The 16,293-nt window shown below is 40.9% G+C and overlaps 1 protein-coding gene across 1 annotated transcript in view; it reads right to left on the minus strand.

The window, feature by feature from the left end:
• hcn2b (hyperpolarization activated cyclic nucleotide-gated potassium channel 2b) overlaps positions 1–15,108 on the minus strand; it is a 42,986-nt gene extending 27,878 nt beyond the window's left edge. Inside the window, exons 1-3 of the mRNA XM_086283041.1 lie at positions 13,842–15,108; positions 12,035–12,458; positions 7,502–7,663 (exon numbers count right to left, since the gene is read on the minus strand). Coding sequence (XP_086139167.1) covers positions 7,502–7,663; positions 12,035–12,458; positions 13,842–14,689 — 1,434 coding nt within the window. The 5' untranslated portion in view covers positions 14,690–15,108. The remainder of the gene's footprint in view (positions 1–7,501; positions 7,664–12,034; positions 12,459–13,841) is intronic.
• Positions 15,109–16,293: the final 1,185 nt, after the last annotated feature.

Genomic DNA, 16,293 nt, shown 5'->3' on the forward strand with positions numbered 1-16,293 from the left:
ACTGCAGCATGCTATTGTGACATTTATAAGACATCATTACTATAAATTTACAGTCACTGGCAGTAGTTTTTTATGTTACTATCTTGGTACAAGCACAAGGGGTGAGAGTATAACTCATCTATGGGTGGAAGATGCAATACCCTGACTGTCTTATGGCCATGTGGCTGTTACTGAAAGCCCAGGTGTAAATTAGCGCATGCCGTGTTCCCAGAAATGATTTGGGCGACGTCATGGCTCATGTTGCAGGTAAGCTTTCTGTTTCTGATCTGATTGTCACACAAGTACATGACATAAGCACAAATGTAGGATGTATATGCATTACATGTGGCATGGCTATTGGTGCCAGACAGGCAATACCAGAAGTATTTCAGAAAGGGCTGATTTACTGGTATTTTCAATCATAACCAACAATAAGGTTTATACAGAATCATCTGAAAAAAATGAGTTATACAGTGAGCAGTGGGTCGCTGAACAAAAACCCTTATTTATGTCATAGGACAGAGGAGAATGGCCACATTACTGGAAGGTAAGTGTAACTTAAACTACCACTCATTATAAAAACATGTCAAACCTTGAAGCAGAGAGGCTAATGCAGCAGAAGACCGCACCAGGTGCCACTCGAGACTACAACTGACCCTGAGTTTGCTGTGACATTAGAATGGTATATGTAAACAACACAAGTGAAGGCCACATTGGCTAAAGATAGGAGAAGAAAGTGGAGGAACAGAAGAAGAAGAAGTATGGGGGTGGGGAAAAAAGTCGGGGATGAAGCAATCAGACATGCAGTGTCTACGACTGCTGCATTTGTAATGACAGACAACACCTGAAAGACAAAACAGAGGGAGGTAAACAAACAAATACACAGTTTTGCTGTGTGTAAACTGATGATGTTGAAATCTGCAGTTGTTTAAAAATGGCTCATCCACCTTCTGGAATGATCTCTCCAAAGCCCCGACCTCAACCCTAATGAAAACTTGTGGATTATCCTTAAAACCCGGATCAGTGCCAGGAAACCGACCAAAGAATGAACCCTGTCAATTCAGTCAAAAGGGGTGCTCAAATATCCAGCTAGATTTATGCCAGAACTTGTTGATGGCTACCAAAACTGTCTGACTTGTGCACCAGATTCATTTTTTTTTTTAGTCATTAAAGATGAATGCTGTTCAATTATTCCATCCTGGAAAAAGAACACTTCAAAGAAATCGTTAAAAGCCCAAACATTACCCTGACATTCATGCCCATCATGAGTGGATGTAAACTCCTGATCACAAATCTATGAAAGTTAAACGTATGCCTGAGGTTTTGGCTCACAGGGTTTACTCGTACATATGCTGACACGTGACAATCCTCCTAGGTAACAGTGAAAACAGAAAATTAGGAGAAGCATCGTGGGTCCTCTAAACACACAGCAAAACTCATTCTGAGGCATATGATGCTTTAGAGATAAAGGTGGCATTTCGTGATGCGTGCTATTTTGCAGTCTTGAGAACAAAGAAAGTGAATAATCATGGCATCCTCAGTGTTGAACTGTTCGCTCGCATGTGACTGCATGACCAAGAAAACCCTCTGAGACGAGAGCAACACACACACTGACCAGCTGCAAGCAGTTAGCATGTGTTCAAGTTTGTGATAACAAGTGATTAAAACTGACACAGTGCACAGCTGTCTGTTACTATTGAAAATTACAACCTTCATAATAACACAATAAACTAATTCTACAGAGATACCACCCTATGTGAGGGTGGGGAGTGAGATGGGTGGGACGAATTAAATTAGCGCTTGTGTTCATTTTATTCGCTATCAGTCTTCACTGAGCAACGGCGATGATCGCTAATTGTACATAATACATTTAGAGGAGAGCACAAAGGGAGTATGGGACATCTATGATGCACGATGGCGTAATTATAGAATAGTGGGTGTACGTGCATGCTGGCACACCCGGCTGGGTGTACGAGGTGTTTGGCTCACAGCATCTATTCAGCTGTATGAGTGCTGAACATCTCTTAAACACACTGCAGTCCCTCTCTCTGAAAGTCTACAAGTGACAGAGGGAGTTTGGTTTGCTTCAAAGAGCCTACATTTAGAACTTTAATATGTAAAGTTCCATGAAAGTGCTTGTTAGCAATGTAAAGATTCATTATTTAGAAGCAGTGGGTCCATGTTTGTATTTATTATTCAAATGCAAATGAGTCCAGAAAGTTGCAAGATGTTTTGGTGTCTGCTTGAATTACGTAACAGTATTAATTAAGAACGCTGACTGTAACAGCACAGCGTAATGTGTTTGATTAGAGTGTTCATGCATAAAGCTACTGTAGCTTCAGCGTGTCAGAGATAAATGATGGACTAACGAGGAAGACGCCAGATCAGATGAACGCTAAATCACAGGTTTTAATTTCTAATTTTATTTAATTTCTTTCCTTAATTAAACTACAAGCTTTTCATTCAGCATCAGGTGTGGGGCAAGTCACCTAAGGGTGAACCAAATGCAGTATTTTTTTATTTTCTGTTATTTGCTTCACTTACATGCTGTGATTTTACTTTAATATTCAGAGATTTTCCACGATTAAAGCCTGACGTTTCTGGGGGGAAATGCAGCTATTCCACAAAATTAAACTGGCGTCACCAATTTTGTTTTGTAAAAATGTAAAAAGCTGACGGACAAGCACAGCAAATATGATTCAGTATCTTTAATGTTTTTAAAATCCATATGAACATTCTTGAAATATTTCAGTGTAAACCAAACTGGTGGGACTGACATCCCCCAAAGCCATACTAGCCATCTACTAGTACGGCTACAATTTATAGGAATAGCCCATTAAAGGAACGCTTGTGATGTATGTGTCAATAATTCAGATTTTATGTTTCAGTCTGGTTTATTGAAGTCATACTCCTGTGTATTGTTTAATTGACTTTGTTGAATGTGAAATGAATGCCTGTAAATTATATGTCCAATTGAAATGATCTGTAAGAAGAATTTGCCTCTGTGGATCGAAGCTTCCTGCTCAATAAGGTCTTATTATTGGATTTTGGGTTTATTAGCCTTTATGTGGAATTTCTCCTTTGACAAATATGTGGAGGGAGAGATTCAGAATCATATTCACAATGAAAAACCCTCCACACAGATAAAAATGATCCACTTACTTGCTGGCTATGCAAGCAATATTTAATCTCTTCTCTTTAGCTCTCTCTCTCTCTACATATATATATATATATATATATATATATATATATATATATATATATATATATATATAAAACTGATATAATGTTTGTATTGTATGTGGACGGGAGAAGATCACAGCTGCCATCTATGCGCATTCAGCAAAACTGAAAAACTTGCCATGCAAGTCTAAGTTTTCTGAGGTTACAAATTACAGGTGGACTACAGTGGTTGATAGTACTTTAAGTTCGCACGGAGTCTTTGCTGAAAAGAAATAAGGGTTCAGTCAGACCATCGGGTCCTCTAACAAACCCCACCTGCGTGGGCTGTATCATTTGGAGGATCCGGTCTCTAAAGTGAGACGCAGCTGTAGTATTCACAACTGCTGTTTGTGTGCAGCCATGTGCATCCAGAGATTCTGTCTAGTTAATGATGCAAGCTGTGGCCATATGAGTCAAGCCCAAAAGCATCTATTCTGTTCTCGACCAAGTACAAGTTTCAAGTTCGGTTGTTTAAACACTGACAATAAAAAGGAGAGGAAGAATAATTCTGCAGGGCTTCGAGACATTTTTAAGAGACATTTGCTTTGCTGTTTTGTTTTTTAGCCTTGGTAGCAACACAAGTCTGTGGATGACAATGTGATTAGTCACTCTAACAAATGGGTTGGGCCACAGTTGTCTTCCCCACCCCACAAAAGGAACTACATTCTCAAACCTATGAGATTTCTTAGTTAACTCAGCTCTCAGTCTCTGACATGCATTGTACAATATGATGCTATAGAAGGCATATTCTACTTATTTATACTGATCTTAAAAACTGAGCTGAATTAAAGGAGCAATCAGTCTCATTTTGGTGTGCAATTTTCTTATATTCATCTCTCTTTTTGCAGATAGGTTTCAGAAAAATATAAGTATTCCAACAATTGCTCATCCTAAGCATATTTCAAAAGCTTTTCCTCCCACATTTAGATTTCTAACCAACTATGGGATACACTTCAGGTTACACTGAGGTTTGTATTTATGTATTTATTTTGAAGTTTGCCTTCATTATAAAGTAAAGCAGCAAAGAGCATTCACTGCTTTTTACTACACGGCTAAAAATGACAAGACAACTTTTCTTCATAAAATGGGGTTGGTTTCACCGGGGCAACTTGGCCCACAAAGACTGCAGCCCCAACCAGCCCGTGAGGCTGTTTTTTCCTTTTCTATTTTTTTAGCTAGCTACAACATGACTTGACCTTGCAAGAATTTTTAATCCTCTTCAACAAAAATACATGTCTGTGGGCTGCAACAGTCACTCTGACTTAAAAATGCATTTAATTAGCTAAACTTTGTCAATTGGTTTCTTAAAGTCTCTCTGTTGTATTGCCTGCTGTAAATAGCACCACCCACTTTAACTTTTCTTAAAAATCTGTACCAAATTAGCACTGAGAGTGGCTGTCAGGTCATACACAGCAGTTATTATTCACACACATATGCAACATTTCCACACACAGACCTCACACAGTAACTGTCCATTATTTTTATATGCACTGACAGGCCTGTTTGCCGGTTCGGTCACTTCAGAATGAATGGAGGGCCTCGTTATCAACTTCCAAAGCATGAATGTTTCTTGAAGTGCATCTCTGTGTGCCTCAATACAGTGCAAATGCATAAATAGGTTCTCACAAATTGGTGTTCTGTTGCAGTTACAGCAGCTCTTCTGCTTCTCCAGTTATAAAGAAACGCAGTTCATTTTTGATGCAGAGAAAGAAGTCGAGAGGAAAAGAGCGTCTTTATTCTAATGCCATTGATATAACAGCCAATCAGGCCAAGGGAGATGGGACAAAACCACCTGTCATCTTTCACATAACAGAGAGTCACTTACATAACAGACCACGATCATCCGGTCTCTTGATCACTCTGCAGCAGGAGCCTGATTGTCGACTTACAATAAACACCACTGTCTGCTGCAAGAGTATCTTTTCCCTTATTGAGTGTTAAGAGGCAGAGATGAATACACTGCAGAAAAAAAACAGTCTGAAGGAGGATATTTTGACTATCACTTAGTTATACTGTACTATATATCACATGCACACAAATCTCAGCCAAACACAACACATCTATATAAAGGGACATGCATAAAAATGCACATAAGAATAGCTACTGAAGAAACGAGTCCCATGTTTTTCTCAGGAATGGCTTTCTTGCCCTATTTCCATAACCCTAAGTGCATGCATGACGCAGAGAGCAAAACAGGGTGGAGTCCAATAAATGTCCAGTGCAGGCAGGCAGCCTGTCAGCCCGAGGAGGCACGAGGATCATTTAACGCTGGATCTCTTACTCAAAGCAGCTCTGAAGAAGATGTGACCTTGATTACCCTGAAATGGCAGTGACAGGGCACACCAGGCAGCCACACCCACATGTGTGCTCGCTGGCATTATGGCAGCGAGCTTGGAAAAAGGCACAAGCCCTAAACAACACACGTCACTCTGGAAAACTGAATGTATAAGGAAGGAGATATCAGCGAAAGAAGAAGTGGGGCATGAAGGATAAAAGAGTCACTGAAAAAGCAACATATAAAGCAATTTTCCATACATACAAATCCATACATTCAAGAAAGAGAGATAGAGGAAATAGGATGGCCAGAGATGAAACTAGAAAGAAAGGGATGGAGTGACAGAGAAGTAACAACAATCTCCCCTAGGGTCAATTGGTGTGAGATCCATCTGTTCCTAGAGATCACACACACTCATAACAGAACACACCTATTCATGTAAACACCATAGCACCATAGTACACAGTGTATTTCAGGGAACTGAATGCCAAAAATCTCTGTGCCAAAATTAGAAGGTTTTCTTCCAGCATATCAAGCATTTCTCAGCTGCAGCAGAGTCAGCCAGTGCCTGACAAAAGCATAAAGAAGGAATTATCCGGTATGCTGAACTTCCTTAGGAGAAGGAGCAAAAGATGTAATGTTCCCCATAAAAAATGGTTTCAAGACAGTTACAGTTATGTGGAGAAATAAGCATCCGGCAGCCAACCAATGACGTCTTTTAGCTCTGTCAGATAATTCGATGGTTTCTAGGACTGTTGATATTGCTGTCAATTAATTAAGATTAAGACTATTTTTTCTGTTTTCTTCCTGTAGTCAGCCCCTGCAATGCAAACTGTCCTCTATAACTCAATCTATTTACACCCATTAGAGCAGATCTCTTCCTCCTGCGCTTGCATGCAATCTGCTTCACCAGTTTACTTACAGCTGCTCACAAACCAATCATCACCTCTCTGTTAACAACATTGCATGCACACTGTACAAATCGCAGAGTCACAGCCATTCATTAAGCTTATCATCTCAGCTGCCGTATCCAAAATATCCCTTGAGTACTTCATACAAAATATTTAAACCAATTCTAATGTTTCTCTCTTTTTTTGTGGGACAAACAGGATTGACACTGACACTAATGCTTCCTTGAAACCACCACAATTCTTTTTCTGTTTGCCAACAAACATACTGTATGTGTGAAAGTGAATATATGTGTGAAATACAGTTTTATGATAAAAGGTATTTGTATCCTCTGACTTGTCTGTGCCTCCGGCCACTGCCACTCACCACCTTCCAATCTGTTATCTCCAAAGCAGAATGACATGTGAGACTGGATAAAGGGATTAAGTTCAAAATGATAAAAACCCAAACAGTATTTTTTGGGTGTTTCTCCTCTTTATTTGTCCACACTTGTGATTAATCGTGCAATTTAAATAAAATAGAGACAAACAGAGGCTGTTCTTTAGTCAATGTTATAAGGTTTTGTTTTATAGCTTAGACAATAAGTGCTTTCCAAAATGAACAAAACTTTAATGATTACTTTTCATTAATTATCCAGTTGGATTAGAAGATAGTGTGTTTCAATACTAGCTATCAATTTCTTTTTACATTTATGTATGCATTCATTTTATTAATTTATTTTTTCTCATGCATGCCAGCAGTAATTTTGGTGAAAACCTCTCCTAATGGTCTGTCTTCCAACAGACAGCTAGAAGCCACCTGCCACCCAGAAGGAGGACAGGACATTTGACAGGACAAAGAAAGAAGAGCACACCTAAATTACTGCATGAGCTTCTATATGAACTGAGTGACAGCAGCATGTTTTCTTTCATCCACCTCCTACTTGCCGTACACTGGCGTGTCTCCTGGGTTTGACTAGTGGGGGGTTAATTGAAGCTGAACGAAAGCTCCCAACTCCAGTCTGAATAAATAAGCTGTGTCACCACGCTAGTTGTGCAGTGAACACTTTTCCTGTGATTGTCTAACTTACGATCGCACTGAACACAAAAACATACACACAGAGCATTTTTTTCTTACCACCATCTTGTTGAGGGAGACCCAGCAGTCAGATGGAAAGTCCTGCAGCATGGGAACAAGAAACTGGAGACAGCCATCCCAGTGGCACAGCAGTAGCATCATACCAATCAGGTTGAATATTCGCACCACGGCACTGGCTAGGTCATAGGTCATGTGGAAGATCTGTCAGGAGGAGGAGAGATGGGACGTGAGGGTTACAGATTTGGAGAGGAGGCCAGAATGAAGCCAGAACTGATGTGTGAGCAGAATGAAAAGTTGGTGTTTATAGCGATTGAGCGAGAGTTGAAAACAATGGTAAACACTACTCTATCGGCTCTCACAAACAGCACATCCAGCATGTTATCATTCTGCTGATAGCACTGGCAACAGTGATGCTGTGGGGACTATATAAAATAGCTTTAACTTGTGCACAATTTGCACAGTTGCAAATCCTGATCCACTCTGTAGGACAATTATTATATTATATTTTTTTAAGAAAATAAATCATACTCTTGCAAATTTAGCAGATTCATTTTGGGCACGTGGTACAGCTTAACAAGCTGTAAAATTTCCAGAAATGAGGAAAACATAGTTTTCATATGTAGTTTTTTTGTTGACGCTGGCAAATTAATATTCACATTTAGCCATGTTTTAAATGCTAGTTATGTGCTAACCTCAAAGGTTTACCTGAACACAGTAATGTGAGAGCAGTGGGAGTGAATTATTATAGTAAAATATAGCACTTCTGAAGCTGTGATGGAGAAGAGGTGACTGACCAAACTGCTCTCCATCACAGACAATCCTGCCCACTATGAGCAACACTTACTAGGCAGGTAGCAAAGCAACTTCTCTAACAAACTGATTGAGCTCTGCTGCCACAAGGAAGGATATAGGCAATCTTTCATACCACATGCTATCTATCACTCAATATATCTGTCTGGCAGGGAATCGTTCGCCAGATATTTGTATTGTTATTAATATTATTAACATTATATTTATAAATTTTCTGTTGATAAGTTGGTTGACAATGAAACATCTCTGTTATTAAACATCGCTCTCTCTCGCTCTCTCTCTCCCTCCATGGCATGCAGCCCAAAGTCTAGTTAAGCTGCCCATGTTCTTGCAATGGAGAGGTTGCTACAATATCCACAAACTGAAAGGAAGTTTGGAGAAAGTTTTTTGTGAGTTTCACACTCATACAGGAACCTTTCACACAAGAGGTTGTTATTCATCTCTTGCTAATATACAAATATCTATTAGGGCAGCTTTAGGTAACATGACGACCTGTGAGGAAGAACTTTAGGATTTGATATCTCAGTTTATTTATAGGTAACGTGTCTGTTAACAACTAAATTTATTGTTATATAAAATTTGAACAATTTAATGAACTATGATAACAGGTGGTATAATTTTGACCAGTTTTTTAGTAACTTATAAACAGCAAAAAACGTGCTTCGCATTCCCAGGCTGAGGTTCTCCATTATAACCAGGTGTGAGACCACAGGGCATGCAATGTGCATTCATGATAAAACCTCATTAGATGCTGATGAAGCTTTGATCAGCAGCCCAGGCCAGGCTCTCGCTGCTGTTTCTTAAGAAGCTCACCCCAGGTAAGAAGGCTAATTTGCGTGGAGCTGGTGATGTGGTCACAGCCTTGTAAACACCACTCACTATGGCTTGGCTGGCTATCTGCCAGGCCAAATTATCGTGGTTCGTGTGTGTTTTTGTGTGTGTTTGTGTATGGGTAGGTTTACAAGTATGTGGGGATTAGATCTTGAGAAATTCATCTTAAATGTGAACTAGGCCTTTGTGTGTGTTTGTGTGTGTATGTGTGTGTGCGTGTGATGACATGAAGGAGCCGCTTCTGTTTAGAATTTACAGTTTGGGAGCAGCAGGGTCAGGGCATGCTGTCACACATCTCTACACCTCAGAGGCCCTGCTGTCCTAAACATACAAGTCACATGAATATGGAAAACTGACACATGTTATACCCCAGTTGTTAATGTGCATGATCCTAGTTTAAATAGCTCTTGGACTTTTCATATGATTTGTGTTTGGATGGATAATGGCAATTGTATCAAAGTTTATTTAAATTCCTCCTAAATGTAATTTATAAAATGTGCAAAACAATTTCCTCAGAAATATGTAGCATTTCAGCTGTATGCTGCACATCACATTTTCCTTATCCAGTTCTAAAATGTCATCAGCACCTGGTTGTTTCACTCTTTTGATATATATTCATTTTTTCTCTTTACAGTAATTTAGTTTTGATCCCTTCCCCAGGCCTGCTTTGGGTCCATGTGTAATTAAATCAAAATCAACAAAAGAAACTACTTTCTTTGCACATTTTGTGTATATCCTGTATTGGCTAATGGCCTTGGGTCATTTAGAAGACGCAGAAAGGGAAACATGCTGTGAGGCCCTGCCCTGTGATTAGAAAGCGTTCCCATTATGATTAATGAGCTAGGACTAATGTTCCCCCCAACACCAGAACAGCACCTGGCCATGTGTCACTGTCACACCACAATCTGGGTCAAAGCATAGTACTGTGACTACAAGTCACAGCCTGAAAAACACAGATAAACTATTTGCTGCTTCTTTCTGTCAGACTGCTAAAATGCTTTTAGAGTAAAACTAGTGCGTATGACGGATATGAACCTTTTTATCCTTCCATCCCTGACGCTTGTGCATTTGCTCTTGTCCATTCCCCATCATTGTCGAGCTCATGAAAAAGGCATCAACGCAAGCTTCCTGCTTCAGCAAATTGTTTTTCTCTGCTTCTGTATCACCAACATAGATGCATAAGCGATTTATTCTGAGATCATTCCACATAAATGGTTTTTTAGCACGACTGTTACCCAGTGCTCACCTCACCTCTGTACTGGCCTTCAATAGATCTATATGGTGAAATCATCACAATACTAAGACAAGCTTTTAGGAAACAGTGCTGCAGCGAGCGGACTTAAGCTGAGCTGAGCTGAGCTGGGCAGAAGAGGCAAACAGTTCCCCCCGTTTGGATCAGGCAGAGCAGAGCAGAGCTCAGCTGAACTAAGAGGATCAGGGCAGGGCCAAGTTGAAGCAAAGGAGCACTCGCGTGTGTGTGTTTCTGTGTGTGTGTGTACGCGTCTGTGTTTGAATGAGTAATTAGGGTTTTCGTCAAACCCAAATTACCACTGTGTAATCAGAAGAGCAGTGGTTATTTTCAGAGTGAGGGGACACTCATTTGATTGGAAGATGCTTGTTTAGGCCAAATAAGGAAGCACAAAGAAGCACACACACAGTCCAAGCTGTGGAATGCTGTGTTTATGTAAAATGGGGCCATATGATGGATGATAATGCACTTTTCTCTAGAACATTATTTCCTGATGCAATTAGAGATGCAAGGGGGTTTGCATTAGCAAGTCTTTCAGCATGTGGTTGCAGCTGTTTGATGCCTTAATTGGTTGAAATGCTGCAACAAAACATTTTTTACTATGTGGAAAGTTTTTTTCTTTCATATAGTTTTAAATGCATCAACAATGTGATGATCAAGTAAGATGACCTATAATCCACTCATCTTGGCTTGCTGCAGTAGAAAACTCTACACCTAATTTTTTGTGCCTTCTCCTGTGATACTAGAATGACTTATACTGACAGAACAAGCCACTGCACTGGAAACTGCTGCACAATTCTTAATTAGAGCCCAGTTAGATTAGTTTCTCATTATTAATGAGCACATTTGAAAGTGGAGGGGTAATAAATGTAAATGGTAAATGGCCTGTATTTATATAGCGCTTTACTAGTCCCTAAGGACCCCAAAGCGCTTTACATATCCAGTCAGTAAGTAAGTAGTAAGCAGATCATCTGATCATAATTGACTAACTTCTGCATTACAGCAATAATCAATGCAGCTGTAGTGTCTGTCAGGTGTAGCAAACGTGATGCTAATGAGTTTTTTTTAGACATTAAAGCTATGCAGTAGTAGTAGTTCATTAAAAAACATACATAATTGTATGAAGAAGTTAAAAACTTAATATTTTCTTTTGATGCTTTTGGGAAAAAAGTCTTCCTCTGTAAGATTTCAGTAACAAAAAAAGACCTTATACCACAGGGGATGCATATGATGAGAAAATGATATGAAAAACAGACTGACCTACATTATGTTTGGACCAGTAGAAACCCAAGATGTGACACATCACATGCATCAAGTATTTAGTATTGATTAAGGGTTTATTTGAACAGTTTAAAAAGTAGGTAGGACCAAATGGTAGTCAGCATATGCTTGATCTATTTCAGGATCATGAGATAGTCCTTGTAAAAGTGGATTCCCTGTGAGCGACCCCTAGCCTTACAAAGTTTGAGAACCACGGAGTAAAAAGCTAAAATAGAGATGTTCAGTGTGGAAGTTATGTGTTTCCTTTCAGTATTATCTGTTTATATAAAAGTGTTACATAAACTGTGCATTAGAACCCCATCTGGTCCCATATACTTACTTTATCCAGTATTTATCCAAGCTAAACTTCAATACTGAACAAAACTTTCCTGTTCGTATAGAAATGCTGTAACTCAGCATACCTCCTCCCACTGATGGATGTAACGGATGAGTCTAGACAGCCTCAGCAGACGCAGCAGACTGAGGATCTTCGTGAAGCGGACAATGCGGAGTGCCCGGGCAGTTTTGTACACCTCTGAGTCAATCCCCTTCTCCACGATGAGGAAGATATAATCCACAGGTATGGAGGAGACGAAGTCCACCACAAACCAGCTCTTCAGGTACTTCTTCTTGATCTTCTTGGGGTCGAGGATGATCTCGGTGTTGTCCTCGAACACGATACCAGTCCTAAAGTTGAGTACTAGGTCCATGAGGAAGAAGGTGTCAGAGACCACATTGAAGATGATCCAGGGTGTGGTGGTCTCATCTTTAAAGAAGGTGATGCCTACAGGGATGATGATCAGGTTGCCAACCATGAACATTAACATGGTGAAGTCCCAGTAGAACCTGTCAGGACGAAAGAGTAGAAGATGATTAAAGGCGCTTGTTTAATCCCAACACACGCAAACAAAGGGCAGTATAGGGCCATGTGTACAACTCTGAAATCTGATAGAGAAAAAGATGTAATAATAAAGTAATAAAGGAGAAAAATCTGATGCTATGCATATGAGAAGAGAAACCATGTCTAAAATCTGATGTCCAGACATTGACAGTGTTGCTACATGTTATGGATATCACATATCAGGAAAGAAGCTGATTCTGCTTGATTTATGATACGGGGTAAGCATATTTCCGGCCCTCTCTGTGTCATGAAGCAATGCACTCTCACAGGCTGAACACACTCAGAAAACTAACCCAATCCAAACTGATAAATCTTTCAAATTTTATGAAATGCCTGATAGTTCCTTCACTTTACCCCATTAACCACAACCATGCAAAGAAAAGACAACTAAAGCAAAAACAGCAGAATACCCTCCAAACAAGTCAAGTACAAACAACAACCAGAGCCCAAATCAATAAAGCAGCCTTCACGGCTGTGGTGTTGTGCACCATCACCTATTTCCAGTAGTTAGTTAATGTGACATTTATTGGTTTGAACAAACATTCACACAATAGCCAGTCACGCCACAGCATTAGGTGCTGAATTATGAGAACCTGTGTTTTAAAGATAATTCAGCTGGTGAACTGACCATGCGAGGCATCTATGAATATTCCTCTGTTTATTAAAGTAAGAAAATTGTGTAAGTATTTTTATATAACTTTACTCAACTTACCTATTATTAACTGGCAGATTAATTATGAACGATGTTTGTTAGTGTTGCAGGATAAGAGGAAGACACTGTGGCTACTTATATTAGAGGAACTAATGGAAGCGGCTGCTGAGTCATGACTTGAACTCTTGTTATGCGCATCCTGCTGTTGAGCTTTGTCCGTAAGTTAACACAATCAAGCCATGTATTGTTAATAAACAGCAGGCTTTACATATTTGATGGTACTCAAATAAGAAAGACAAGAAACCTGGTTTCCCCACATTTTATTAGAGGAGCTGTCCTCGGTGCTGAAACCAAGCACACTTTAAGACACATTTAGAGTCAACTTTGTGACACCTCTGGAATATGGAGCTTTTGTGTAAACACAAAATCTCCCATATGTCATCATTCGGTGCTTCAGGAATAGAGAAATAGCTCTGTTTATGATAGGGTAAGGTTCAACTTTTTCCCCCAGATAACCATTGAATGTTTAAAAATAGCATACTTATGTTCATATTCCCACAATCTTCACATATAATGTTGTTTGACGTAAAGAATGGGCGCTGGGCAACATTCAAAAACACCCCTTTAGCTTCTTTACAGCAACACTTTCACTGACCTAACACAATTTGACCCATACCTGAAGTCGCTGTATGGGTGGATAATCCAATTACCCGCTGACTTTACGCGTTCTTGTTCTTTCTCCACTGCCTTCTGGCTGCCAAACATGCGCAGGGAGAATTTATTAACTCCAGGCTGAAGCATGGCACTAAACTGCCGCTGCATGTATGTCTGATTCCCCTTGGACTCTCCATCATCCGGCACTATCTGAGAGCCGTCCTCTGCTTTGCTGAACGTGACAGAACTTCTTGGCTGCTGAGCCAGTCCTTTACTACTCGGGGGGTTGGAGAAGGAAACTCTGGAGTCCTTTTTCTCCGTTGCTGCCGTCGTCTTGACCTCGGCCCCAGGCCCCTGTGTCAGGGACCCTGCTGAAGTGACAGAGCCGTCCATGCTCGCAGCCAGCTCCTTATCGTCTTCAGCTGCTACTACTCCATCTGCCTGCTTCTCCTGTCTTGAGATGAGAGAAGAAAGACTGCCTGAACTGGCCGGGTCTCTTCTACAGTCTCCGTTTTTGTTGCATATCATACCGATGCCCCCCTCTCCTATCACGCCCGCCTCAGACACTGTGTCCCCTGCACTCCTGTGGTCTGACTCTGTGCCGCCAGCAGCATCCCTCTGGCACAACAGAGCAAATGCACAGCTGCCGCTGGGAGTAAAAGGTGTGGAGTCCTCGCCTCGCAAGAGGAAGAGCTCATTGTTGTTGGAGTTTTTTCGCACAGGAGAGACGGCTCCGCCTCCTGGCGAGAATTTCTTCATATTGGTCCCCCTGCTACTCCCATGATCCTCGCATCCAGCCGAGCTGGCTATTTGAAAGGGTCGAGCCTTCTGGAATTTGGGCTCCTCCTCGCTGTCCTCCGCCTCGTCCATTACAGGCAAACAGACACTTCCGTACCTTAAACCGGGCGAGACTGGGCGGCGGCAGAGGAAGGAGTGTGGACTTCAAAGCCTCCGTCTGCTTTCCATTCACATCACTTAACGGCGTACCGGTGGCGTTGCTATGGCTGCAACCTGGCTGTTGTTATTGTGTTTGTGTGTGGTAGAGAGAGGGAGAGAGATAACAGCTTTACCCTGGGGCTTCAACCACCTACAGGTAGCTTTCAGCCTACTGAAGAAAATGTGCGCACAGAAGAAAACAGTTTTGTCAGACCTGGACACAAAAAGTCAGTGAATGCGATTTTAAAAGCGAATTCTTACTAACGAATTAAATAACGCACAAATACATTTTTAGAATAACTCAAACTTGTGTGAATGGAAAACTATGATGATTTTTTAAAAAAAACTTTTAATATGCAGTGATGGCCTGAGCAGTTTTACATCAAAAGGAATCATCAGCGAGTATCCCATGCTGCCATGCTCAGTTGACCCAGTATCAGCTCAATTCTATCTAGACTTTCTCGGAGTCTGGCAGCAGCGTCTGCCTGTTGCTTTGGTTTCTGGCAGCCTTCCCAAGTTGTGGGGTTTTTAATGGTGAAATGACTCCACCTTGTGGATAAAGGCACAATCTAGGGCCAAGGCACCCACGAACAGTGTGAAGATTTAGAAAAACCCCCCATCATATTTGCTACTAGCTTATCTTTTTTGTACTAAATCCTAGTGTCCCAATTAAGAGACCGCACGCTCGAAGTACGCATTTTGAGACCTATTACATCACAGCGACGCGACAGCGGCTGTCCCAATCCGAAGTGTACTCCAAATGCGCCGTCGATTTCCCCAAATATCAAGCGTGGTCCGGTGCACGCTTCGTGGTCCCATATATCCCTCAACTCATAGCGCGGCGGTGGGTGTGGATAATTTTACCGCAAAATACGGCAGAAGGGAGCGGCCGAAGAGTGAACTGTCAAAAGTAAGTACTCAATATCATGTCACTTATTTATGTGCGAATGTTTAATAGTGAAAAACATTACTGTTGGCCACATGTCGGCAAAGTTATGTGACATTAGTGATGTTTGTACTTTCAGCGTTAACTTGGTTTTAAAGCCTTTACTTTAAAATATATATATATAGCCGACCTTAATCTTACAGAGATTGTGATGATTTTGTGGATAATTAAAGTCAGTCATATATCCACAAACACAACAAGCTGAAAGTCAGTGATGCTGCTCGGTTTGCAGTCCTGAATATCACAGCACAAGCAGGATTCACTGCACTGTTAATGTTAGCTATGTTATATTGCTGCCTCTGTTCACCGCGGTAAAGTGAGCCGTCATTTGTGAGCCGCGGTCAAGCCAGCCGCCTCCTATCCGCCGCATAAATTTCCTTGCGCTTTTACACCAGTCTTTACGGTAGCGCCTTTTCGCTTTATATCCTGATTGAAAGCCTAGACTCGCGCACACGCGCGCGCGCGCACAAATTACAATGGAACAGCCCAATACAGCCATCGTGACAGTCTGGTTGCATATTCAAAAATTCATTAAAAATCATTCTTAAAAGTTGATGCCAAGCTTTCAACACAATCCTCTTCTCGGACACCT

The sequence above is a fragment of the Aulonocara sp. 'chitande type north' Nkhata Bay genome, linkage group LG23, assembly GCF_057382095.1.
Source record: "Aulonocara sp. 'chitande type north' Nkhata Bay isolate Kocher_YH1m ecotype deep benthic linkage group LG23, A_spYH_male_GT1.1, whole genome shotgun sequence".
Classification (NCBI taxonomy): domain Eukaryota; kingdom Metazoa; phylum Chordata; class Actinopteri; order Cichliformes; family Cichlidae; genus Aulonocara; species Aulonocara sp. 'chitande type north' Nkhata Bay.